This window comes from Sus scrofa, chromosome X, assembly GCF_054392235.1.
Source record: "Sus scrofa isolate SSC_HxYL_T2T_F1_AM1 chromosome X, Sscrofa_HxYL_maternal_Yorkshire_Landrace_v2.0, whole genome shotgun sequence".
In the NCBI taxonomy this organism is placed as follows: domain Eukaryota; kingdom Metazoa; phylum Chordata; class Mammalia; order Artiodactyla; family Suidae; genus Sus; species Sus scrofa.
Window position 1 is genome coordinate 94,640,927 of NC_139401.1, and position 27,906 is coordinate 94,668,832.

Sequence of the window (27,906 nt, forward strand, 5' to 3'; positions counted from 1 at the left end):
GGAACTTCTCTGAAGCAAAATTTTAAAATAAAAAATGAAAGTTATGAAGAAAAGCAATGGATATAATATAACCAAAATATTTTGAAAATGAAGAACAAAGTTGGAGGTCTCACTGCTTGGTTTCAGGGCTAACTATAAAGATACAGTAATCAAGACTGTGTAGTATTGGTATAAGGACAGACATATAGATCAATGAAATAAAACACAGTCCAAAAGCAGACCCACATATACATGGTCAATTTGTTTTTTTAAAAGGTCCCAAAGGAATTCAGTGGAGAAAGACTTTTCAACAAATGATGCTGGAACAACTGGTTGTTGTCTTGGTCAGTTTTGGCCGCTATAACAAAAATAAGCACAGACTGGAATTTCTCACAGTTCTGGGGTCTGGGAAGTCCATCTTCAAGGTGCTGACAGATTTGCTGTCTGGTGAGGGTCTGATTCCTGGTTCATAAACAGATGTCTTCATGTGAGAAGAGGCAAGTGAGATCTCTGGGTTCTCTTTTATAATGGGACTAATCCCTTTCATGAGGCTCCACTTGCATGACCTAACTGCTTCCCAAAGGCCCCACTTCCAAATACCATCTAATTGGATGAATTTGGGGGTTACACATTCACTCTATAGAAGACATCCATATATAAAACAAGTACACTTACTTCATACCATATACAAAACATGAATTCAAAGTGGTTCTCAGATCAAAATGTAAAACCCCAAATTACAAAAACTTCACTTAAAAATAGAAAAAACAGGGAAGTTCCCATTGTGGCTCAGTGGTAACTAGCCCGACCAATATCCACGAGGATTCGAGTTTGATCCTTGGCCTCACTCATTGGGTTAAGGATCCGGCATTGCTGTGAGCTGTGGTGTAGGTCGCAGATGTGGCCTGGATCTGGTGTTGCTGTGGCTGTGGTGTAGGTCTGCAGCTGCAGCTCCAATATGACCCCTAGCCTGGGAACTTCCATATATACCACAAGTGCAGCCCTAAAGAGCAAAAAAATATGTAAAATAAAAAATTTAAAAAGGAAAAACATGGAATAGTTTGTAGTTACAGAGTAAAATATTATTGCTTATTAATTTTGCAGTGGTTCAAAGATATTTAAAATTACTTTGCTGCCACTATCTACTTAATAAATTTCAGAGGCTTCTCCTACTAAGAAAAGGAAAAAGGCAAGTGCTAATCATAAAACATTTACGTGTAGACAATAAAGTTTAAAAAAATCACTAGAAAAAGAGGGGGAAAAGGGTAATCTTGGATTAGCATATGCCATGAATCTGTGGCATACTACAATTAAAGATAATTGTACAATGGGGATATTGACATATTTCTATGAACTTCAAACAATTCTAGAATACCTATATTAGTAATATATACTCATGCATACATAGCATAAGAAGGCTTAATACTTCTTATTTGAAAATAATTCTTCCTTCCTCTTTCTCTTTTCTTTTCTTTTCCTTTCTTTCTTTCCTACACCCATAGCATACAGAAATTCCCAGGCCAGGGATCTAACTTGCACCTCAGCAGTGACCTGAGCCATAGCAGTGACCTGAGCCACAGCAGTGACAATGCTAGATCCTCAACCCACCGGGCCACCAAGGATCCCACCCCTCCACCCTTTTGGGGCCATACCTGTGGCATGAAGAAGTTCCCAGGCCAGGGATCAAACCTGAGCTACAGCAGTGATAGGAAGCTACAGGAGTGACAACGCTGAATCCTTAAGCACTAGGCCACCAGGAAACTCCCACATAATTTAACATACCAAATAAAACTAATTATTTTAACATCTCTCTTTCGTAAGGTGAGAGTCAAATCTTTTGAGATTTTCCCAGGACCCTCTGGGAAATCTTAAAAATAGTTTGAGGTTAAAAAGACGACTTCATTTAGAATTTCATTTGGGGAAGTTGTCAAAAATGTCAAAAAGTTTGAATATTTGATAAATAGGATCACAGATCATTATGAAACAATATTTAATTATCAAACTAAAGTGACAATAAAAGATTTTAAGGCAAATCCAGAAGGTTACAAAATTGTGAATAAATGTAGCTCTTTTCATTTGAGAAGACTCAGTTCTCCCACATAATCAAATGCCTGATAAAGACAACATAAGGCATAAAAAATTATTTTGGTAAGACAAAATCTTTACTTTCCAAGCAGATTACCCAAAAGGTAAAGAAAAATATTTCACAATCTCTTATCAAGAGCAGACCAATAGTCCAAATGACTTTTTCTTTTTAACAGAGAGAAAGCCAAACTCTAATTTTGCAGCAGCATACTTCTGACATTAAGGCTCATTCTTTAAAAACTTATAAATAAATCCATTCTAACCTTAGCCAGCTTGACCACACATAAAATCCTTTCCCAAGATTTTTTTTCCTCAAACTTTCTACCCATTTAGGTTTTTTCCCCCCTATATTTTCCTCTTTCTCATTTTGGAATACCCAGTCATTCTACTTTAGGACAAAATTACTCTTTTTTTCCTTAACAAAAACATGTCTTTCATCTCTTTCTTTATCCAAAACACACATCCTACTTTCCTTACCTACTTTATTCATTACACAGTTGTTTCCTTTACTCTTATTATTTCTAGTAGTTTTAATTACATATATTGATCAGCATTCTTAACCCTTGGAAACCTTAATTTCTACTGAAATTAAAAAGTAAGCAATTGTGGGAGTTCCCGTTGCAGCGCAGCGGAAACGAATCCAACTAGGAACCATGAGGTTGCAGGTTCGATCCCTGGCCTCGCTCAGTGGGGTAAAGATCCAGTGTTGCCGAGAGCTGTGGTGTAGGTTGCAGACGCAGCTCGGATCCTCATTGCTGTGGTTCTGGCGCAGGCTGGCAGCTACAGCTCCGATTGAACCCCTAGCCTGGGAACCTCCATATGCCACAGGTTCAGCCCTAGCAAAGCCAAAAAAAAAAAAAAAAAAAAGAGTAAGCAATTGTGGACTATTACACAAACATTCTATGGATTGGCATATTTATAAATATATTTCACAATTTCTAACAGTATATTTTTCCTGATAGTAAATTTTTCAATAAGGCACAACATGTTTGCTGATTGATCCAACTATCTTCAGTTCCTTGAAAATAAGAAATCAAAAGTAGATAAACCTATGCTCAGTAGTTTAATGTTTCAGTATTTTGTCTTATTTGAAAATGATCTAGGAGTTCCCTTCGTGGTTTAGCAGTTAACAAACCCGACTAGTACCCATGAGGTTGCAGGTTCGAGTCCTGGCCTCTCTAAGTGGGTTAAGGCTCTGGCATTGCTGTGAACGGTGGTGTAGGTCACAGAAGCGGCTCGGATCCTGCATTGCTGTGGCTGTGGAGTAGGCCGGTGGCTACAGCTCCAATTCTACCCCTAGTCTGGGAATTTCCATATGCCGTGGGTGCGGCCCTAAAATAGCAAAAAAGCAAAAAAAGAAAGAAAGAAAGGAGTTCCTGTCCGTGGCGCAGTGGAAACGAAATGAATCTAACTAGGAACCATGAGGTTGCAGGTTTGATCCCTGGCCTCACTTAGTGAGTTAAGGATCTGGTGTTGCCATGAACTGTGGTGTAGGTCGAAGACGCGGCCTGGATCCTGCATTGCTGTGGCTGTGGCATAGGCCAGCTGTAGCTCTGATTTGACCCCTAGCCTGAGAACATCGGAGAACATCCGTATGCCTCGGCGTGGGCCTAAAAAGCAAAAAAAGAAAAAAAGAAAAAGAAAATGTGATCTAGATATTCAATGAATATGCATCATTAATTAGCATACCTTTAAAGTTTCAAGTTACCAAAAATATTTTTGGATTTTTTTTTTTTTTTTTTTTTTGCCTTTTGTAGGGCCGCTCCCGCGGCATATGGAGGTTCCCAGGCTAGGGGTCTAATTGGAGCTGTAGTCACCGGCCTATACCAGAGCCACAGCAACGCGGGATCCGAACTGTGCCTGTGACCTACACCACAGCTCGAGGCAACACTGGATCCTTAACCCACTGAGCGAGGCCAGGGATCAAACCGGCAACCTCATGTTCCTAGTCGGATTCGTTAACCACTGCTCCATGACGGGAAATCCATATTTTTGGAAATATTTTTAAGTAGACACGCCATAAAACATAATTACTGTTGAAAAGTCCAGGAGTTCCCTGGTGGCTCAGGGGTTAAGGATCTGGTCTTGTCACTGCTGAGGCATTGGTTACTGCTGTGGCGTGAGTTCAATCACTGGCCTAGGAATTTCTGCATGCTGCAGGTTTGGCCAAAAAAAGTTCACATATAAACTTTTATGTTACTTATATCTACATAATTCATTGTTCTGAACAATTATGTTTAGATTACTCATGAAAATTTCATAAGACATTAAACAGCTAACCACCATCTTAAGTTATTTTTGTTGCTAATAAATCCTATAACAGAGATAACATGACTTTTAGTAAACCTGGGTAGAATAAAAGTAGTATGTTTACATTATAGTTAGTGTTGGTAACTCTGAAGACATGCTTGTTTTAATTAAACCAACAAAGTTAAACTAGCTTTTATTTACCAAAGATTATCCTAGATCACATGAACCTGAAAAACATTTGGGCTAGTTTTTATATTTCTGAGAGAATACTTAATTTGCATGAGTTTATTTTTCCATAAGGCAATTAAATAAAGCTCTTTACAAACTAATTTTGGCAATACCAGCTGGAGGTTGAAAAATCACACATCTATAACATAGGCATAAGACATACATAAACATAGAGACAAAAGAAAATAAATTATTTTACAGTTTTCATTTTTACTAATTAATTAATCAATTAATTTTTGGCCATGCCCAGCAGCCTTTGGAAGTTCCTGGGCCAGGGATTAAACCTGTACCACAGCAGTAATCAGAGCCACAGCAGTGACAATGCTGAATCTTTAACCCACTAAGCCACAAGGGATCTCTCCCACTGTTTTCATTTTTAAATTTAAAATTTTTAAGTTTTTGTTTTTAAAATTTTAATTTTGTACCGTGAGACAGGTACAGTAATGCAAAACTTACCAGTTTATAAAAGTATAGTTGGATCCAAATTGTTTTTCTGGCCAGTGGAATAAGTCAAGTTTACCTACTCGGATGGCTTAAGCTTTTTAGTAATATTTGTGGAGAAACCTTTTTTTAATTCAATGAATTTTATTATATTTATAGTAGTACAGCCATCATCACAATGTGGAGAAAACTTAACACTTTTAAATTCACCTAGTTTCCAAGTAGCTTTTTAAAATCTCATCTAATAAGAACAGCTGACATTTAATTTTCAAAGAGATGGCTCTTCCTAGAGAAGACTTCAGTACAAAATTTACATCTCAAAAGCACAAAGAAAGGATGTAAATCTTCTCCAAGAAAGGAGTTTTGTTTCCAATGTCCTGATCTTTTATAATATATGTAAGCATTTTTGAGATGAATAGGGGATGTTTAGGATTTGGTAAAAAAGGACAGGTGAACTTTGAATTACTTGTAGAGGCACATTTCTATTCTTTGACACACTCAATTTTTAGGAGAGTACAACTGTTTTTTTTTTGTTTGTTTTTGTTTTTGTTTTGTTTGTTTTTGTTTTTGATTTTTAGGGAAGTTCCCAGGCTAGGGGTCCAATCAAAGCTGCAGCTGCAGGTCTATGCCATAGCCACAGCAACGCTGGATCCTTAACCTACTGAGCAAAGCCAGGGATCAAACCTGCATCCTCATGGATACTAGTCAGGTTCGTAATCCACTGAGCCACAATGGGAACTCCTTGAGTACAATTGTTTTTAATTCCTCAAAGAACTGTGTCGAAACATGAAGGACATCTAGGGGCTGACCCACCCACGCATCTCCGATTTTTTTTTTTTTTTTTTTGGCTGCACTTGAGGCATGTGGAAGTTCCCAAGCAAAGGATTGAATCCCAGCTGCAGCTGTGATTTATGCAACAGGTGCAGCAACGTTGGATCCTTAACCCATTGCACTGGGCTGGGGATGGAACCTGTGCCTCCAAGCCACTACAGTCGAATTCTTAACCCACTGAGCCACAGTGGGAACTCCTACAATGTCTTCAATTTGCTTCTTTATATCAGGGAGAAGATATCCAACTGAGACAGAAATCAAAATATTCCTATGTTCTAGATTTTGAGCTGTGTGTCTTTGGAATGTTTGAGTAAATCTTTTCACAAAGAGTTTAGAATGTTTCATTTTGTCCTCCCCGCCATCCCCCGTGTACATAATTCCATTTTAGCTGAGGGGAGAAGGCCTAAAAATGTTCCTATCAGGCTCTGAATATCAGCTTCCAACTTGGCAAACTTCTAACCAGAGTTCCTTTTACAGAAAAATTTTCTCTACAGCAGAAATTTTCACAACCTTGTAAATTAACTATACTTCAATAAAACTTAAAAAAATAAAGAAAAATCTTCTCAAATATCTTATAAAGTTTTTAAAAACAGTAAGTATTCCTGGTAGTATTGAACTCTTTTTAGTATTTTTTCCTTTTACTGTTAAGCCAAGATATATACCTATAAAATTACTTCAAACCAAAACCAATAAGCCCTTTATGGCTTAACTGTGGACACAAACAACATCTTCAAAGACAGTGAAAAAATGCAGTTCTCCCATGATCCAGGACCACTTGCAAAGATAACCAAAAGAAAGAAAGATTGGACAATTCTGCTGTGGTGCAGGTTTGATCCCTGGCCCTGGAATTTCCGCATGTCATGGGCACAGCCATTTCTAGAGGTTGTAATAGAGGTTCTAGCCAAGGCAATTAGGCATAAATAAATAGGCATCCAGTTAGGAAAGGAAGACGTGAAAGGATCTCTATTTAAGATAGCATAATCTTGTATATAGCAAAGCCTAAGGAATCCATTAAAAAACTATGAAAGGAGTTCCCTGGTGGCTCAGCACGCTAAGGATACAGTGTGGTTACTGCTGTGGTTCAGATCACTGCTGAGGTGAGGTTTCCATCCTTGGCTCAACTTCTGCATTCTGCAGGCATGGCCAAAAAATCCCCCCAAAACAAAAAAACAAAAAACTATGAGAATACATGAGTGGAACATTGCAGCAGGATACAATATCAATACACAAAAATCTATTGTATTTCTTTACAATATAAATTAACAATCTGAAAATGAACTGAAGAAAATGATTCCATTTATGATGACATCAACAAGAAAAATATTTTTAGGGATATGTTTAACAAAAGAAATTCCAGGCTTATAAACTGAAAAAAAAATTAGAGAAGACCTAGAAATGGAAATAAATCCCATGTTCATGGACTGAAAGATAATATTGTTCTAATGGTAGTATTCCCTAAGTGATCTACAGATCCAGTGTGATCCCTATCAAAATCTCACCTGGCTTTTATGTAGAAAATGACAAGATAACTTCAAAATTAAAGGATCTAGAATAGACAATCTTAGAATAACATTAGATATCTCATACTTAGTTCCAAAACTTAATACAAAATAACAGTAATTAGGACAATGTGGGGAGTTCCTGCTGTGGTGCAGCGGGTTAAAGATCTGGTGTTGTCTCTGCAGCAGCTCAGGTCGCTGCTGTGGAGTAGGTTCAGTCTCTGGCCTAGCATCATCCATATATCATGTGTGTGACCAAAAAAAAAAAAAAAAAAGGCAGTGTGTGGTACTTTCATAAGGATAGATATACAGACCAATGGAAAAGAACTAAGAGTCAAGAAGTAAATCTTCATATTTAGGGTGGATGGATTTTTGACAAATGTAACAAGATAATTCAAAGGGACAAAATCATTTAAAAACTAACAGTGATGCAACAATTGGATATCCAGATGCCAAAGATTGAATTTAGACCATTATGGTAACACCATACAATAAAATTAGCTCAACATGGGCCGTGAGTTTTTTTTTTAATTTTTAAAAAATTAAAAATTTTTTGCCTTTTTGTCTTTTCTAGGGCTGCACCCACAGCATATGGAGGTTCCCAGACTAGGGGTCGAATAGGAGCCATAGCTGCCGGCCTATGCCACAGCCACAGCAACACAGGATCTGAGTCGCGTCTGCGACCTACACCACAGCTCGCAGCAACGCCGGATCCTTAACCCACTGAGTTAGGCCAGGGATCAAACCCACAACCTCATGGTTCCTAGTCGGATTTGTTAACCACTGAGCCACGACGTGAACTCCTGGGTCATGAATATTAATGCAAGAGCTAATTATAAAAACCCTTTAAACTCTTAGAAGAAAACATACAAGTAAATCTTCATGACCATGGGTTTCACAATGTTTTTTCTTCCTATGACAACAAAAGCATATGACAAAAGATAAGATGTATTAGAAGTCAGCAAAATAAAATTTTTTGTGCATCAAACGATGCCATTAAGAAAGTGAAAGGAGGAGTTTCTGCCGTGGCACAGTAGAAACGAATCCAACTAGGAACCATGAGGTTGCTAGTTCGATCCCTGGCCTCACTCAGTGGGTTAAAGAGCTGGTGTTGCTGTGAGTTGTGGTATAGGTCACAGACATGGCTTGGATCTGACATTGCTGTGGCTGTGGTGTAGGTTGGCAACTGTAGCTCTGATTTGACCCCTAGCCTGGGAACCTTCATATGCTGCAGGTGCAGCCCTTAAAAAAAGCAAAAAAAAAGAAAGAAAGAAAAGAAAGTGAAAGGATAGTTCCTTGATGGCTCACTAAGTTAAAGATCCCGAGTTGTCATTGCTGTGGCTCTGCTTGTGGGTTTGATCCCTGGCCCAGGAACTTCTGCATGCTGTGGGCATGCCATAAGTAAATAAATTAGGAGTTCCCATGGTAGTGCAGTGGAAATAAATTGACTAGGAACCATGAGGTTGTGGGTTTGATCCTTAGCCTTGCTCAGTGGGTTAGGGATCTGGCATTGCCGTGGGCTGTGGTGTAGGTCACAGATGCGGCTCGGATCCTGGATTGCTGTGGCTGTGGTGTAGGCTGGCAGCTATAGCTCCTATTTAGCCCCTAGCCTGGGAACCTCCATTTGCTGTGGATGTGGCCCTAAAAAGCAAAATAATAATAATAATAATAATTAATTAGTTAAATAAAAATTGTCAAATCTGAAAAAAAAGTAAGTGAAAAGACAACCCACAGAATGGGAATAATATTTGTAAATCATTTATTCAATAAGGAACTAATTTCCAGAATATATAAAGAACTCTGGAAATTCAACTATAAAAAGACAAATAACACAAAAAGATGGGCAAATGATGTGAACAGATATTTATCCAAAAATATATAGATAACCAATAGGCACATGAAAAGAAGCTCAATATCATTAGCTGTTGGGAAAATGCAAATCAGAACCAAGAGGAGAAAACACTTCATACACAATATGATGGCTAAAATGAAAAGGATGGAAACTACAATGTTTTGGCAAGGATGATGAGAAACTTGGAGCCCTCAAACACTACTGGTGGGAATGTAAAATACTGCATCCAATTTGGAAAACAGATTGGAAATACTTCAAAATGTTAAACATAGACTTATCATATGACCCAGCAATTCCATTCTTTGGTATATACCCGAGGGAAAATGTTCATAGCAGCATTGTTTATAATAGCCAGTGAAAAAGTGGGAAAGAACCCTAGTTGTCTATCAACTGAATAGATAAACAATATGTGGTATGTCATACAATAGAATAAATTTAATAAAAAGAAGTACTGATACATGCTGGAACATGAATGAACCTTGAAAGCAATACATGCTAAGTGAAAGAAGTAACAAAATGCTCCATATTTTATTATTTAATTTATAAGAAATTGCCATATCAACAAATCTATAGGGACAAAGTGGATCAGTGGTAGCTTGGGGCTGGCAGCAGGGTGGGTATGACTGGTAATGAATACCAGGTTTCTTTTTGAGATAATGAAAATTTTCTAAAATTAGATTGAATGATGGCTGCCCAACCCTGTGAATGTACTAAACATCACTGATTTGTACACTATACATGGGTGAATTATATGGCATATAAATTATAACTCAATAATACTGTTGGAAGTTCCCATTGTGGCTCAGTGGTAACCAGCTCGACTAGTATCCATGAGGATGTGGTTCAAACTCTGGCCTTGCTCAGTGGGTTAAGGACCGGGTGTTGCCATGAGCTGTGGTGTAGGTCACAGATGTGGCTCAGATCCTGCGTTGCTATGGCTGTGGCATAAGCCAGCAGCTATAGCTCCAATCCAACCTCTAGCCTGGGAACTTCCATATGCTGCATGTGTGGCCCTAAAAGGCAAAGGATAATAACAATAACAACAATAATAATACTGTTAAAGAGAAATCAATATATAATAAATATAATAATGCATTGTGGGTTTATAATATACATAGAAGTAAAATTAAAGACAACAACAAAAAAAGGATGAGAGGGAAATACACAGTTGTAAAGTTCTTCCATTATCCACAAAGTCATATGATATTATTTGAAGATATACTGTGATAATATAAAATAAATATTGCAAACTCCAGAGCCATGGTTCAGATATTTTATCTGCAGGGAGAAGCAGGCTGTAAAACAGAGCACTCTAAATCTCTTCAATGACTTCATTTGCAAAAGAGTATGAAGATCAATCCTAAAGGAGCTCTTGAAAACAGTGCAGGTTGTAGTATGTGGTTCCTAGAACAGAGCTTCTAAAACCCTTAGGGTTTCCTAAGTTATGAGTGTCTTTTGTTATTCACAATGAGACCCTTTTGATTCTGAATTTTGTTTTTTGTTTTTTGGGGGTTTTGCCTTTTTGCCTTTTTAGGGCCACACCTGTGCCGTATGGAGATTCCTGGGCTAGGGGTCCAATTGGAGCTGTAGCCACCAGCCTATGTCACAGCCACAACAAACTCAGGATCCGAGCCGCATCTTTGACATACATCACAGCTCATGGCAATGCCAGATCCTTAACCCAGTGAGCGAGGCCATCCCATAGTCCTCGTGGATGCTAGTCAGGTTCGTTAACTGCTGAGTCACGATGGGAACTCCTGATTCTGAGTTTAATATCTGGGTTTATATTCATAGTGAAGCCCCTAGATAGCTTCAGGATGGGGACTGGCCACTACAAAAACCAAACAAATTATTGGAGGGATATGTGAATCAAAAAAAACACTGCCTGCCATTCCAGTAAACAAAGAATGTTGCCTGCCATTGTGGTAAACAAGATACTGCCCACCATCAAGCCATTAGCCACTGCAATCACCCCCAGTGGTGTGCCCTGAGGGGAATTCAGGGAAAAAAACCAGGGTACTGGCCCTAATTAAGATGCATATGAAAGGAATAAATTCAATGAACCCAGACTCTTACATCTTCCCATAAATAGAAAAACACTAAAATCATTAATTCGAGATGTCTGTTTTTGTGCTTAACAGTAACTTTTTTTTATGGCCACTTCTGTGGCATATGGAAGCTGTCAGGCTAGGGGTTGAATCACATCTGCAGCTGAGGCCTACACCACAGCCACAGCAACCCTAGATCCAAGCAGCATCTGTGACCTTCACCACAGCTTGTGACAACATCAGATCCTTAACCCACTGAGCCAGGCCAGGGATTGAACCTGCATCCTCATGGAGAGTATGTCGGTTCTTAACCCACTGAGCCACAATGGGAACTCCAGAAGTAATTTTTTGATGTTCTAGTACATGAAAACTCCTATATATCCTGGCTCCTCCCTTACCTCTTTAAAACAATAACTCAGAGCTATCTGAGAGGCTGTATCCCAGGCTATAGTTCTCAGTAAGGCCACTGAATAAAACACAATTGTCAACTTTTAGGTTGTGTATTTTTTTGTTCAGTTGACAGCTGAAAATTTCAGTCCTTACAGCCTCTCTTCCCCAACCTCTGGAGAGGAAAGAAGGGCTGGAGATTGAGTTCAATCACTAATGGCCATGGATTTAAGCAATCATTTCTATGTAACAAAACATCCATAAACCACCCTAAATAACAGGGTTTGGGAGCTTCTGGGTTGGAGAACTCATGAATATGCTGGGAAAGTGGTGTGCCTAGAGAGGGCAAACAAACCCTGCACTTCTCCTTCCCTTCAATACCTAGCCCTATGCCTGTCTTTGATTTAGCTCTTCCTGAGTTCTATCATTTAAAATAAACCAGTACTAGTAAGTAAAGCATTTTCTTGAGTTCTTTGAGTTTTTCTAGTAAATTATTGAAAGTGAGGAGGTGGGGGGGGTCTTAGGAATCCCCAAGTTTGTGGTGGGCTGGGCAGCAACATAGGTAGCCAGGGCACCCAATTTGCAGCTAGTGTCTGAAGTAGGGATATTCTTCTAGGACTAAGCCTGTGATCAATTAGTGTCAGAATTGAATTGAATTGAACTGCAGCACACCCACTTGGTGTTGAAGAATCAGACAAACTTGTTGGTGTTGAAAAACACACTGTCTGGTGTCAAAAGTGGTGTCAGATAACACCACGCATGGTGAGAAAAGCAATTGAGAGGCCACTGGTAGATTCATTGGAGATACAGACTAAACTGTAGGTCAGCTCATTTAACAGAGAGAAGCTGTGAAAGAGAGAGCTAGGAGAAGACCTAGGAGCAAAACTAATTTCAGTCTGCAGAACAATTTATGCCTTAAGGCACTGTTGAAAATAACAGTGCCACCCATCAGCAGTCCAGCTGGTATTGGAGAATCAGAAAATTGGCTGAAAAACACACTGCCTTTGGCATCAGAAGTGATGGCAGATAACACCACGAATGGTGCAAAGCAATGAGAGGGCACTGAAAGATTCATTGGCGCTACAGACTAAACTGTAGATCAGCTCATTTACCAGAGAAAATCTGGGAAAGGGGGTGCTAGGCAGCCTCGGAGTAGAACTAATCTCAGTCTGCAGAACAATTTATACCTCAGGGCATTGTTGAAAACAGTAGAGCAATCAGCAGGCAATTAGTGGCATTTTACAGCTGTGTATGGTCAGAGACAGAGACAGCCCTGCCAAAACCACTGTCATCCCAGGGTGACTGTGTCCATACCTAGAGCTGTGCTCACTGAGGAGCAACATAAGAGGTTTCACACCTCTTATGTATGTGGACACAGACATTATTTGTTTTGTGACTAGCTAGATTATAAAAAATAATCTAAATTATCTGAAATTATCTAGGTAGTCACTAAACAAATAAACATGAAAATAACAATAACAAGCCCTAAATGGGGAGGGGGAGCTAATGCCCAGAGTTGTTACAATACATTATCTAAAATGTCCAGTTTCCAACAAAAAATTATGAGATGTGCAAAGAAAGAGGAAGGAAAGTATGACCTATACATTAGAAAAAAACAGGCAAGGAGTTCCTGCTGTGGCGCAGTGGAAATGAATCTGACTAGGAACCATGAGGTTGCGGGTTCAATCCCTGGCCTCGCTCAGTGGGTTAAAGATCCAGTATTGCCGTGAGCTGTGGTATAGGTCGCAGACCCAGCTTGGATCTGGTGATGCTGTGGCTCTGGCGTAGGCTGGTGGCTACAGCTCTGATTAGACCCCTAGCCTGGGAACCTCCATATGCCGCTGGTGCAGCCCTAACAGACAAAAATACAAAAATACAAAAAAAAAAAAGAAAAAAACAGGCAACAGAAGCTGCCTGTGAAAATGAACAGATGTCAGATTTAACAGACTTCAAAGTAGCCACTATATATGAGATCACAGAACTAAAAGAAATCATGATTAAAGCAGTAAAGGAAGACAGAATGACAAAGTGAAATCAATCTTTTAAAAAAAAGAACAAACTGGGAGTTCCCTTAAGGTGCAGCAGGTTAAGAATCTGGTGTTGGCACTGCTGTGGTACAGGTTTGATCCCTAGCCTGGGAACCTCCATATGCCACAGGCATGGCCAAATAAAGAAACAAACAAAACAACAAATGGAATCTGGGAATTGAAAAATACAATAAACTCAAGTGAAAAATTCAACCATAGATTTAAACTGGCAAACTAATTAGTGAACTTGTAGATAAACTGATAGATATTAATCAACCTGAGCAACAGAGAGAAAGAAAGCTGAAGAAGAATGTACAGAGCCTCAGAGAAATGTGGGACACTATTAAGGGGTATATTGGCTAAGGAAATGATTCCCAATGGTAACTCAAATCCAGAGAAACCAAGTGAAGAGATCCAGAAATTATATATTAGAAGGTTAATAAAACAAAAGCTATGAACTTTCCTTTCCTTTCTTCTCTCCAAAGTTTCAGAAAGTAATAATTGTAACAGTGTACTTTTGGGTTTGTAAGGTGTATAGGTGAGATATATACATATATAAAATCTCGCAATACAACAAAATCACAAAAAGGGGGAAGGGAACAGAGTTATATAGGAGTAATTTTTCTGAATCTCACTAGAATTAAGTTAGTTATAAATCTGAAGCCAATTCTGATAATATGTATATAGTAAGCACTAGAGCAAATACTAAAGAAATAACTAAAAAATATAGCAAAAATTAATGAAATTAGAATGCAACATTAGAAAATATTCACTTAATGTAAGAGGAATGGAGGAACAAAAAAGATATGAGATACATGTAAAACAAAAAGTGCAGATGTCAAGCCAATTATATCAGCATTAAAAGAAAGTGTGAATGGATTAAATTATCTAATAAAAGGCATAGTTGTCAGACTGGAAATAAAGAAATAAAATCTAGTAATAAAATATCTACAGATAAAAGACAAAAACATTAGTAGAGATAGAAAAAAAACAAACAAAATGAAAACACACACAAAAAAATGTTAGTAGAGATAAAAGAGACATTTTACAATGATAAGAGTGTCAACCTATGGAGTTCTCACTGTGGTGTAATAGGATTGGTGGCATCTCTTGAGTGCTGGGATGCAGGTTTGATCCCCGGCCTGGCACAATAGGTTAAGGATCCATGGTTGCTGCAGTACAGGTCACACACAAGTGGGGCTCAGATCTGCTATCTGGCCCTGGGAACTCCATATTCTGTGGGGCGGCCAAAAAACAAAACAAATGAATAAAAATAAAAGGGTCAATCTATCAGGAAGATGTACTAGTTATAAACATATACGCACCTAATAAGATAGTATCAAAATACATGAAAAAAATTGACAGAAATAAAGGGAAAAGTAGAAAATTCAACAATGGTTGGAGACTTTCAATTTTTAATAATGGATATAACAATGAGGCAGAAGATCAAAAAGAACAACACTATAAACCGACTAGATCTAAGACACATCTATCAAACACTCCATCCAACAACAGGATTCTTCCCAAATGCACATGGAACATACTTTAGAATAGACCATGTGCTAGAAAATAAAACAAACCATGATAAATTTGAAAGATTAGAAATAATACTAAGTATGTTTTTTGCTAACATGGAAAGAAAGTAGAAAATAAAAAGAAGAAATTTGGGAAAATCACAAATACATAGAAAACAAAAATATATGTCCACACAAAAACTTGTATATAAACATTTATACAGCATTATTCACAATAGCCAAAAGATAAAAACAATCCAAATGTTCATTAGCTGATAAATGGATTTTCAGATGATGGAATATTATTTGGCTATAAAAAACAATAAAGTGGAGTTCCCGTCATGGCTCAGTGGTTAACGAATCCAACTAGGAACCATGAAGTTGCGGGTTCAATCCCTTGCCTTGCTTAGTGGGTTAAGGATCCGGCGTTGCTGTGGCTGTGGTGTAGGCTGGTGGCTACAGCTCCGATTAGACCCCTAGCCTGGGAACCTCCATATGCCAAGGGTGAGGCCCTAGAAAAGACAAAAAATAAATAAATAAAATAAAATAAAATAAAGTTCTGATATATGCCACAAAATTTATGGACCTTGAAAACATTGTGTTAAGTGAAAGAAGTCAGTAACAAAAGACCACATATCACATGACTCCACTTTCATGAAAAGTCTAGAACAGGCAAATCCTTAGACAGGAAGTAGAAGAGTGGTTTCCTAGGGTTGAGAAGAATGAAGAAGATGATGAGTAATAGCAAAAAGATATGGGCTTTTGTTCTGAGATGATGAAAGTGTTTTACTGACTGTGGTGATGGTTGCACCACATATCTGTGAGTGTACTAAGAACTGCTGAATTGTACGTCTCTTTTTTTTGGTGTGTGTGCCCACAATATGCCGAAGTTTCCAGGTCAAGGATAAAACCTGAGCCACAACAGTGACAATGTCGACACCTTAACCACTAGGCCACCAGGGAACTCCTCAAATTGTACATTTTCAATGGGTAAATTATGTGATATACCAATAATATCTCGATAAAACTGTTTTAAAAAAAGAATGAAGGAGTTTCCGCCGTGGCACAGCAGGTTAAGAATCCAATTGCGGCAGCTCAGATACTGTGGAGGCACAGGTTCGATCCCTGGTCCAGTGCAGTAGGTTAAAGGATTCAGCATTGTTGCAGCTGTGGTGTAGGTTGCAGCTGTGACTTGGATTCAGTCCCTGGCCGGGAACTTCCATATGCCATGGGTGCAGTGAGAGAGAAAAGAAAGAAAAGAAAAAAGGGGGGAGGGAGGAAGAAAGAAAGGAAGGGGGAGGGAAGGAAAGGAAGGAAGAAAAGGGTCATCATATAGATACCCCAAACATTTAAAGGGCAGTAGAGAATATTATGAATAATATTCTGTCAATAAACTGAATAACATACATAAAACTGTCAAATTCCCTGAAAGACACATATTACCAAACTCACTCAAAAAATAAACAGAAAGCCTTGAACAGAAGGGAGGTATTTCCACCAGGTCTCTAGAAGAAAATAAAGCCCCCAATACGTAAGCATATCTAATTTCCATGGTGTAAACCATGGCCAATTTCAAGCTATCGATGTGACATCACTGAATGAAGATTTGTTAAGAGATGAAAACAATCAGTGGTCATTAGCTGGAACAAGCCAACTCAAGCATGCAAATGCCTATAGCTATAAAGGGAATTAATTTGTCATTAAAAACCTTTCAAGAAAACTCCAGGCCCAGATGTCTTCGCTAGTGAATTCTGTCAAATATTCAGGGATGAAACAATAGCTATTTTGTTTATTTATTTTTTAGGGCTGCACTGGTGGCACACTGAAGTTCCCAGGCTACGGGTTGAATCTGAGCTGCAGCTGCCAGCCTACACCACAGCCACAGCCACAGCCATGTTAGATCCAAGCCATGTCTGTGACCTACACCACTGCTCAAGGGCAACGCTGGACTCTTAACCCACTGCTCAGGGCCAGGGATCAAACCCGAGGCTTTATGGACACTAGTTGGGTTCCTTACCTTACCGCTGAGCCACAATGGGAAATCCTTTTTTTTTTTTTTTTTTTTAAATAGTATCAATTTTAAACAGACTCTTTCACAAAGTAGCAGAAGAGGTCTGCTCTCTGTATAATGAGGTCAGATTTACTCTGATACTAAACAAAAAACATTACTAGAAATCTAAGACCAATACAACTCATGAACGTAAATGCAAAAATTCTTTAAAAATTTTTTGAGAAATTGTTGTTCCCCACTTGCTTAGCGGGTTAAGGATCTGGCATTGTCACTGCTGTGGCTCTGGTTACACCTGTGGCACAGATGTGATCCCTGGCCCAGGAACTTCCAGATGCCCAGTGTTCAGCCAAAAAACAAAACAACAAACAAACAAAAAGAAGTATAATAAATACATCATGACCAAGTGAGGTTTATCCTAGGAACGCAAAGTTGGTTGAGACCATTTCAACAGATACAGAGAAGGCATTTGATAAAAACTGATGCCCACTTATAACAAAATCTCTTAGGAAATTATGAACAGAAAGGAAGTTCTACAGTCTGAAATAAGGCATCTATGAAAAAACTATAGCTGACATCATACTTAATAACGAAAGACTGAACGCTTTCCTCCTATGATAGGAACAATGCAAGGAAGTTTGTTCTCAACACTGCTATCAACAACGTACTAGAAATCCTAGTTAGTGCAATAAGGAGAGGGGGTAGCATATAGAAGGGAAAAGAAGTAAGACTATCTTTTTTTGCAGGCATACTGCAAGCATGTACATAGAACACCCTAAGAATCTATAAAAAGTTATTAGAGGAGTTCTCTGGTGGTTTAGCAGATTAAGGATCTGGCACTGTCACTGTTGTTCCCTAGCCTAGGAACTTCCACACACTGTGGGCACAGCCGAAAAAAGTCATTAGAACTAATAAGTGAATTTCGCATGGTCTCAGGATAAAAAAAGTCTCTATAAAAATCAAGTATATATCTTATATACTGAAAATAAGTAATTAGAAAAAGAAAAACTTTAAATACTACTTGCAATGGCATCCAAAAGTGTGAGTGTGAAGTAAACAGGGATAAATTTTATGAAATATGTGAAGACCTGTACACTGAAAACTACAATACATTGCTAAGAGTAATCATCGAAGACCTAAAAAATGACAAAGTATACCATGTTCATGTATAAGATGACTCAATAGTGTCAAAATGGCAATTCTCCCCAGATCTGTATATTCAGTATAATTCCAATTACGATCCCAGCTGGCTTTGTGTGTGTGTGTGTAAAAATTGATAGGCTGATGCTAAAATTTGTAAGGAAATGCACAGGATCTGTGACAGTTAAACCAATCTTGAAAGGGAGTTCTAGCTGTGGCTCAGCAGTAATGGACCTGACTAGTGTCCATGAGGACGTGGATTCAATCCCTGGTCTCGCTCAGTGCGTTGAGGATCCGGCATTGCCGTGAGCTGCGGTGTGGGTCCCAGACGTGGCTCAGATCCTGAGTTGCTGTGGCTGTGTCACAGGCCGGCTACTGTAGCTCGGATTCGACTCCTAGCCTGGGAACTTCCAAATGCTGCAGGTGTAGCCCTAAAAAATAAAATATAATAAAAATAATGAAAAATAATAATAAACAATAAAAAATGAAAAAGAACCATATCAAGGACTGACAATACCTGACTTTGAGCCTCCCTATAAATCTATAGTAACCATGATGGCATGGTATTGGCAAAAGGAGAGGAGATATACAGGATGTGTGTCTACCATTCTCTTTTTTTTTTTTTTTTTGTCTTTTTTCTAGGGCCACAGCCGCAGCATATGGAGGTTCCCAGGCTAGGGGTCTAATAGGAGCTATAGCTGCTGGCCTAGCCAGAGCCACAGCAACTGGGGATCCGAGCTGCGTCTGTGACCTACACCACAGCTCATGGCAACACCAGATCCTTAACCCACTGAGCAAGGCCAGGGATCAAACCCACAACCTCATAGTTCCTAGTTGGATTCGTTAACCACTGAGCCACGACGGGAACTCGTTTGTGTGTGTGTGTGTGTGTGTCTACCACTCTTGCCGTCGCATTTGCACACTACATTCCCCATGCCCCATGAGCACAAAATTCCAGTGGACCCTTGATGAATGGGAGCTTAGCAAGAAAATGCAAAAAAGCAAGAAAATGTAAGCTCATTACTTCTATGATTGTTGACAGCCTGGAGAGGCCGCCCTTTTGGTTCCACTCAGAACTTAACTCTCAGTATGTAGTCACATTATAAGAAATACAAATGACCAAGAAACCCAATCATACCCTTTCTGACATGTGTTACTTCCTTGTATTTGCCAACCACTTAACATTGAAAATGATGACAAAGGAGGAAAAAGAACAACCCACAGTTCTAGTTCCATTTGCCATGTGCAGAATGTGCGTGTGTGCATGTACCAAGAAGTAAAATAAAAACAGTTGAGTCAGTTTTGTGAACATTTCCACTGTTCTGGTAAGAAGTAAATATATATGCTTTTATGAGGTACAAAATATGAATTATGCAATTTTGGTGATTCTGCATATGAGTCAAGTGGTCTTATATTTGCATTTAAAACTGGCATTGTAGGGAGTTCCCACTGTGGCTCAGTGGGTTAAGAACCTGACATAGTGTCCCTAAGGATGTGGGTTTGATCCCTGGCCTAGCTCAGTGGGTTAAGGATCCAGCCTTGCTGTAAGTTGAGGTACTGGTTGCAGAGGTGGCTCGGGTCCAGCATTGTAGTGGCTATGGTGTAGACCAGCAGCTGAAGCTCTGATTTGACCCTTAGCCTGGGACCTTCTGAATGCCATGGGTACCACCATAAAAAGGAAAAGAAACTGGCATTGTATAATATAAATATGGACTATATAATTTATGCTAATAGTTAAAAATCTTAACTTCCCTTGGAGTTCCCTGGTGGCCTAGCAGTTAAGAATCCAGTGTTGTCACTGCTGTGGCATGGGTTCAAGCCCTGGCCTAGGAACTTCCACATGCCATGGGCATGGCCAAAATAAATAAATAAAAAAGGCCTCTTAATTTTTTTAAACTTTCTCTTATGTAGAATATCTAACGATAAATAAAAAGTACCACGTCAAGGTCAACATCAATGGTCACAAATCATCCTGATAGCATGTAGCCTTGATATGATGTGATGAAATGGCATTTTATCCTGTTATCCTTCTCTCCCATACAACATAACCCTGGTTTAACCAAAAGAAAGATACTTGACAAATCCCAAAAGACAGGCATTCTACAAATACCTTACTAGTAGTCATAGTCATACAGGTCATCAAAATCAGCAAAAGTCTGAGAAACTGTCATAGCCAAGAGGAGCCTAGGGAGACATGACAACTAAACGTAGTGTGGTATTCTGGATGGGATCCAGGAGTAGAAAAAGGGCATTACCTAACAACAAAAGAAATTGGAATAAAGTGTAGACTTTAGTTAATGACAGTGTATCAATATTGGCTCATTAATTATAACACATGTACCATACTAATGTAAGATGTTCCTGGGTATGGAGTATATGGGAATTCTCTATAGTCTCATCAATTTCTCTGTAAATCAAAAACTGTTCTAAAAAAATGAAATCTACTAAAAAAAAAAAAGTCAAAAGAGAGATCATAGGAAAAGGAAAAGCTCTACATTTTAGTACATTTAACAGAATTTTTCCCCTTGCTTTTAGAACCAGGGGCCTTGCACTGTCATTTTACACCAGGTCCCACAAATTACGCAACCTACTCTGCCTCTGTCCAAACCCTGTCACCCAGATCTCAGACCAGGGTTGTTTGGGGCCCTTTTGAGTGTCCCTGAGGCCAGGTGTGAGTAAGGCTGTGGGTATGCTGGGGCCCAGTGGAGAAGAGCTCTGTGCTCTGAGCTCATCCAGATTCTGAGAAAGGCAGCGGCAGCCAGTCTGGAGAGGGTCCCACTCAGGCCCGGTGGCGTTCCTGAGAGAAGCCCCTTCTCCCCTCCCTCACTGTGGTGGGCAGCATGGAGGCATAGCATCTGAGAGCAGGAAGGGGCTTTGTTCACTATCCTACCACAGCCCCTGGCTCCCAGCCTCCAGAGCCCTCCCGCCAGTGACAGCCCAAGTCCTGCCCAGCCCAGAGCCAGGTATTGCCTCCCTTCAGCCCAGGTCCGGACCTGCCTTCCCTGGATCTCAGAGTCTCCCAGCAGTCAGAACTGCCATCCCACCTTTCCTCTGAGCCCCTTGCTTGTTTCTCTGGCCATATACTCTGTGTGTGTGTGTGTGTTTGTGTGTGTGTGTGTGTGTTCGGCTAGGATGAGACCAGGAGCAGAAAAGAGAGACTCCTGTCATTGCATTTCCCACTTGGCTATTTCCCCTGAGCGGGAGAGGGGGAGGAGAGCCTGGGAGCCACAGGCTGGACAGGGCCTGCTGCAGTCCCACGCAGCAGGTCTTGAGACCAAGCACTGCCATGGGTGTCATTAGGAAAGAATGCAGAGGCGGTAGCAGCAAGGGGAACCTCGGGGCTGGACAGGGCAGCACTCCTCACCTCCAACTCCAGGCATCACATGGGCCCTGCAAAGGGAAACCAGACCTTCATGGAGTCTGTACTGGAGAGGGGTTCAGAGGTGGGGCGGGGGGCGGTGCTTATTTCTGCCACAGAGGTGCAGCCTCCCCAGGAAACAGGAATCCTTGAACCAGAAACCCACCCTGGGTTTCCTCAGATCCCCCAGAGAAAGGCCACGCCCCTGGAGACTGTTGTCATGGCAGCAGCTGCCAGGGGCTGCCTGCCTTCCCCCTTTGCCTGCTTGGCTGCCCAGCCTGCCTGCTGAGACCTTCAGCTCCTGCTCCCTGAAAAGGCCTGTGCTGCCCACCTTGGCTACATGCAAACATAGCTGGAGCCCACTTCTCTGTGAGCAGCTTTACCATGTGGTTAAAGGTTCTGTCTCTCACGTTGACCTGGAAGGGTTTAAATCCCATCTTTGCCACTCACTATCATCTGTTTCCATGGCAACAGTTGGTAATCTTCCAGAGCCATAGGTATCTTACCTTTAAAATGGAGTTCCTTAGACTTAAACCCTAACAGGACCTTAAATCAACAGTATCACATCAAATCCATGGGAAATATTATTTCACCGTCACCCCCCCCCACACACACACACCCACACCCACACGCAGGCAAGTAGCAGATCACATTCCTTTGTAACACAGTTGTTACCACAGCAGAACATCCTTCACCTTATTTTCTCTTGAAGCCCCTTCTCTCAAGGGAACCCCACATCAGCTACTGTCAGGCAGGATTATAGCCAATATAAAGTTACTGTCTTCATTCCTTCTTTCTGGTTTTAACTCCTCATACTTCCCTTGTCTGCCCCCTATGTTTACCAAGTTCTCATCAAGGGTTAATTTATACTGGTTTGGGAGCTTACAGGGGCAACCATATCCTCTATCAGCAGCACTGGAAGGTAATTCCACCCTGAGAAGTCACACTGAGAGAGGAAAGGAGGGGAACTGGCCTGGCAGGGCACACACCTGGCTGCCACACCTAAAAGGGAAAAGGAATTTTTTCATTTGGAGTCAGAGCTCTTTGCTGAGCTCTCCCCTAGATCTTTCCTGAGCTTGCTGAATTTATCATCCCATTTAGTACTAATGTGTGTTTTAAATTAATATTTTGTAGCTAATGTGCTGAGTGAAAGAATCTGGATTTAAAGAATGAGGGAGTGAATCTAACAAGACAACATTTAACCCAGAAAAATAGAAGCTTCTGTACTTGGGTTAAAACTAAACTGATTTATAGTAGTGTATTTACAGGGATTTGGGAGTCTCAGTGGACTGCACCTTAAAGTGGATTCAACTGTGTGATATAGCAAAATCTACTATGATCTTAGGTTGCATCTATAGATATATAGTGGCTATTCTAGAATGAAGGCTGTGGTAGACCACTCCATTCTACACCAGGAAGAATATTTAATATTTTTCAGAAACATCTACAAATTCAGGAGATGTAGGATGGTGAGTGACTGAACAAATATATCACATCAGAAAGAGCTGAAATAACCAGGGAGGTTAAACCTGAAAAAAGAGTGTTGATAAGAACCTAATTGTTTAAGGATTAAATGAGATAGCATATTAAAAGTGCCTAGTACAGGGAGTTCCCGTCATGGCGCAGCAGAAACAAATCTGACTAGGAACCATGAGGTTGTGGGTTCCATCCCTGGCCTCGCTCAGTGGGTTAAGGATCTGGCGTTGCCGTGAGCTGTGGTATAGTTCGAAGACGCATCTTGGATACTGCTTTGCTGTGGCTGTGGCTGTGGCCAGCAGTTGTAGCTCCGATTTGACCCCTAGCCTGGGAACCGCCATATGCCATGGGTGTGGCCCTAAAAAAAGCAAAAAAAAAAAAAAAAAAAAAAGAGTGACTAGTACAGGGTTCCTCTGTAGCTCAGTGGGTTATGGACCAAGTGTTCTCAATGCTGCAGCTCAAGTTGCTGTTGTGGCAAAGGTCTGATCCCTGGCCTGGGAACTTCCACATGCTGTGGGTATGGCCAAAAAGAGAAAAAAAAAGTGCTTAGTGCAGTGTCTGGCATTAATGTTAATAATAAAAGAATGATAACAGTATTATTAGCACTATGTCATACTCATTATTGTTACTATTATTATAGTTAACATTTACAGAGTGCTTTCTTTCTGCTAGGCACTACCCCAGGTCCTTTACACATACTGACTCATTTATTCCTCTTACGAATCCTATGAAGTAGGTACTAGTATGTCTCTAATTTTGCAGATGAGGCAGTAGAGTTACAGAAAGGTCAAGTATATTGCCCAGTGTGTCTCACAGATGGGCAGGGGAAAGAAACAGGACATTCACTTTGGCAATGTCAGGCTGTCAAGGGTGAAAGGCACTTTTGTATTTTATAATTGCTTTGTAACACTCCAGAGGGCAGAACCAGGAGCAATGAATGTAATCTACTGGGAGGCAGATTTCAACTCAAAGAAAAAAAATGATTAGAACTGTTTGAAATTTTAATGGAGTGTCTTTTAAGGTAGTGAATTCTCCATCGCAGGATGTAAGGAAAAAAAATATAGAAATGAATGAATGAATGAATGATGCTCCTCTTGGAAAGAAACTATACAAATCATGAAGCCAACCCTTGGTGAAAAGAATAAAGAAGGTATAGTGAAACTTGATTTAAAAGACACACATCATTGAAAAACTGAAAAGCAAAACAGTTATAGAAAAGATATAAAGGTGAGCTAATATTTATCTTGCTGCTATCTCAAAGCAAATTAGGTGTTGGAGAAAAACAACAAAAAGCTCTTTTTAATTTTTTTTAACGGCTGCACCCGAGGCATATGGAAGTTCCCCAGGCCAGGGATTGAATCCAAGTGGCAGCTGTGACCTGTGCTGCAGCTGTAGCAACGCTGGATCCTTTAACTCACTGTGCCTGGTCAGGGATGGAACCTGCATCCTTGCAGTGACCCCAGCTGCTGCAGTTGCATTCTTAACCCACTATGCCACAGTGGGAACTCCAACAAAAAGCTCTTAAAATGGGAAATTCCACCTACGAATTTCTGTTTGGAAACTTACTAGACAGCCCAGGATCCTCACCAACCTAATGGTCACCTACCCTGAAAGTGTAAAATACAGAGAGGTGAGGTATAGTCTTCTCTCTGGAAGAAAGGGCATTTGCATGTGAAAATAGAATCCAAGCTGATAATGAGATGCAGGCATGTTGTTGAAGATCATAAAACACCCTTAGATCCAAAAGTACATGCTGTAATAACAACTGTGTATGTTAGCATGATTTTAATCCTGCTGCTCTGTGTTTGGTCCACAGAATTGTTGCATAGTTTAATATAAATGTCGTTCGTCTATGCTGAATCTATCTTCCAGGTGTAGCAGTCCTAGGACCCACATATTCATTCATATGCAATGAATTAATATAAACTTCCTCAACCAGTAACACCAGCAGGTTGTTGGTTAAAGATTTAGGGTCCCATCAAAATGTCCTTCTTCTATAATAAATAATAATTACTGAATAGTATATATATAGCACATATAACATAATACATATGTAATATATATAAATACATAATACATATATAGAAACTCCATGCTCTCCACCAAAAATGCTCCCATTTTAGATAAGTTTTCAAACTATTTGTACTCAGATGCACACATGTGTATTTTGATTTCTGATAAAGTACTCGGGCAATTTTAGATTTATGTACCTCACAAACTTTACTCTTTATAGAGTTCTAAAACTGAATGATTACTAATTTAGACTGGAACTTCTATTTGTGATTTAGATCTGGAGACTTAAGAAAATCCATGAAGTCAAGTGAAAGTGTATCTCCCATGAAAGTGACAAGAGATGAAAACCTTGTTGACAGAGCTACATGGACATGATGGAGTTATGGATGTGGTTTAAAACTGGAAGAGGTGGCATATGATGGTGACTCATTAAGAAGAAATAGTCAAAATTTCAGTGCAGGATCCGTAGTGGAAATAGTGGGCCTTGGTAGCTGATGACAGGAGAATGAGGGAGAGAGGCGTTATCAGGGGAAGAGGCAGAGAGGACGAGGCAATAACCCTTAAGACTGGATGCTGACCGGCTCCGGTAACTAGGAAAAGGCAAATATAAACAAAGAAGGGTGAGTTTGTGGGTCTGGTGTGTTGGGGGTCAGGAAATACTGGCTGGTAGCTGCAGCTCGGCCGGCGGTCAAAGTGGTAACTGGGGATCTGAGCTCGGCGGTGACGCGCCGCCCTCACGTGACCAGAGCCCGTGTCTGCCCAAGTCCCTCTCGCCCTGGTCCTTTTTGCCTGTCCAGACACCATCTGCCTATTGCCCTTTGCTCGAGGGGAAAAGCAGAAGGAAGTAAGTCCCCTCCGCCCTCTTAAATCGGTGTGAGTGTCGGTGCTGCCCAGTAACCCCAGGGATTGAGATGGCACAGCGTCCAGGCCTTTCCCCGTGCCCAGCCCCGCCCCCTGCGCCCACATTTCGGTGCAGAAATTGGTGGTTTAAGGGGTGGGGTGGGGAGGTGAGTGCCACCCACCCCCGGGAAGGAAACACGGACACTTAGAAATAGCGTCTAAGCAAATCCTTCGCTTCCACTTACCGCCTGAAAAGAAATGACGAGCATGGGGGGGGGGGGGCGCAGGGAGGGCAAGGAGGACGAAGCTTTGAGATGGTGGGGGGAAGAAGACGGGGGCCGGCGTGGGGGCGGCGGCTGGTGCCCAGAAAAGGGGCGTGTGTGGCAGTCCTTCCCTCCTCCCCGCTCCCCGCCCCCTACCCTGTCTCGGCGTCTGTCTGCAGGTCTGAAGGTCACGGCGGGGCACCTCGAAGAGGGGACGCCTAGGAGCCAGCCGCCGGGAGAGGTCCAGGTCGGGGAAGGGGTGGGCAGCGGACGGGGCTGGAGTGTGAGCGAGGGCGCTGGAGGGAGCCGGGGCCGCGGCCCCAGTGGCCCGCCCCGCCCCTGCTGCGGCGGGAGAGGCCTGTGCGGCAAGGCCTGCCGGGAAAATGGTGGGCTTTCGGGGAGGAGGGGGCGACAAGGTGCGGAGGCGGGGGAGGTGCGGAACCCGACGCGGCCCAGTGCCCCGGGCCGGAGAGCCTCTCCGACAACCTAGGTTGGAGGACCTGGGCCCAGACTCGGGAAGAGGCAGGTTTTGGAACCCGTGGGCGGGGTTTGGGTCCAGACGCCCCAGATTCTGACTCGCCTCTGCCTTTCTTGTCTCCTGTGAATAACTGTGCTTAAAAAAGACCATCCCGATCATGGAAAAAGCCTGCCAAGAGCCTGAGGAGCAGCCACAGAGCTCGCCCAGGTCGGATGAGGAGCGGCCTCCTGGGGATCACTCTCCCGAAAAGTCGTCCCCGGAGGAGGCGTCTTCGGACGAGCAGTCCTCGGAGGAGGAGTTCTTTCCCGAGGAACTCCTTCCCGAGCTCCTTCCAGAGATGCTCGTGTCGGAGGAGCGCCCTCCGCAGGAGCGCCTGTCTAGGAAGGACCTTTTTGAGGAGCGCCCTCCCATGGAGCAGCCTCCTTGCGGGGTGGGCAAACATAAGCTAGAAGAGGGGAGCTTTAAAGAAAGGCTGGCTCGCTCCCGCCCGCAATTTAGAGGGGACATACACGGTAGAAATTTAAGCAACGAGGAGATGATAAAGGTAGCAGAGGAGATGGAAGAGATGAAGCGAGTCCGAAACAAGTTGATGATCATGCACTGGAAGGCAAGGCGGAACCGCCCTTATCCCATTTAACGTGTTCGGCCTTTAATTCTGTTTTGCCTGATCCAAGGATTATCACCCGAACTTTGCTTTTTCTCAACTATCCTAGCCCATCTTCATCATTTTTACTTTGCGCGTGGCTTTGAGGTGTTTCGCTTGTAACTGGCATAAAATTGCCCCCCCACCTGCAAGTCCCCCTCTTTCAATGATGAGTTTCCTCCGTTTGCATGGAAAGATGTACATTATATATTGTGAAGCGAAAAAAGCGGTTTTCAAAAAGTATATGTAGCATCCCATTTTGTAAAAATGTATATTTATATATTAATATGCAAAGAAAAACTGAAAATATATACTTCGAAGGCTTAACAGTGGCTGTGTGGTAAGATAACAGGTTGATTTTTCATTTTTGCTTCAATTGAATTTCTCATTTTTTTTCAAGAGGAACACATTTTACATGTGTTGCAAAAAAACCCCAATATAATGGGAAAAAATTGTAAAGCAATTTAAAAAACTGTCAGCTTATGAAGACTTAATGTGGCACTTAATAAATAATTGTCAGAATTTTAAAAAAGAAAGTAAATCCCG

At 41.1% G+C, this 27,906-nt stretch overlaps 1 protein-coding gene and 1 long non-coding RNA gene across 2 annotated transcripts; one reads left to right on the forward strand and one right to left on the reverse strand.

Annotated features, from left to right (window-relative positions):
* Positions 1–45: 45 nt before the first annotated feature.
* On the reverse strand, positions 46–26,547 carry LOC146394723 (uncharacterized). The gene is made up of 2 exons (XR_014834827.1): positions 26,396–26,547; positions 46–3,674 (listed from the first exon to the last, which is right to left on the reverse strand). It is a non-coding gene; the product is annotated as an uncharacterized LOC146394723 (long non-coding RNA).
* TCEAL1 (transcription elongation factor A like 1) lies at positions 25,917–27,896 on the forward strand. Its single transcript, XM_003135265.6, has 3 exons — positions 25,917–25,980; positions 26,419–26,486; positions 26,863–27,896. Exon 3 carries the CDS (start codon positions 26,875–26,877, stop codon positions 27,352–27,354), a length of 480 nt encoding a protein of 159 aa, XP_003135313.1. The 5' UTR covers positions 25,917–25,980; positions 26,419–26,486; positions 26,863–26,874; the 3' UTR covers positions 27,355–27,896.
* Positions 27,897–27,906: the final 10 nt, after the last annotated feature.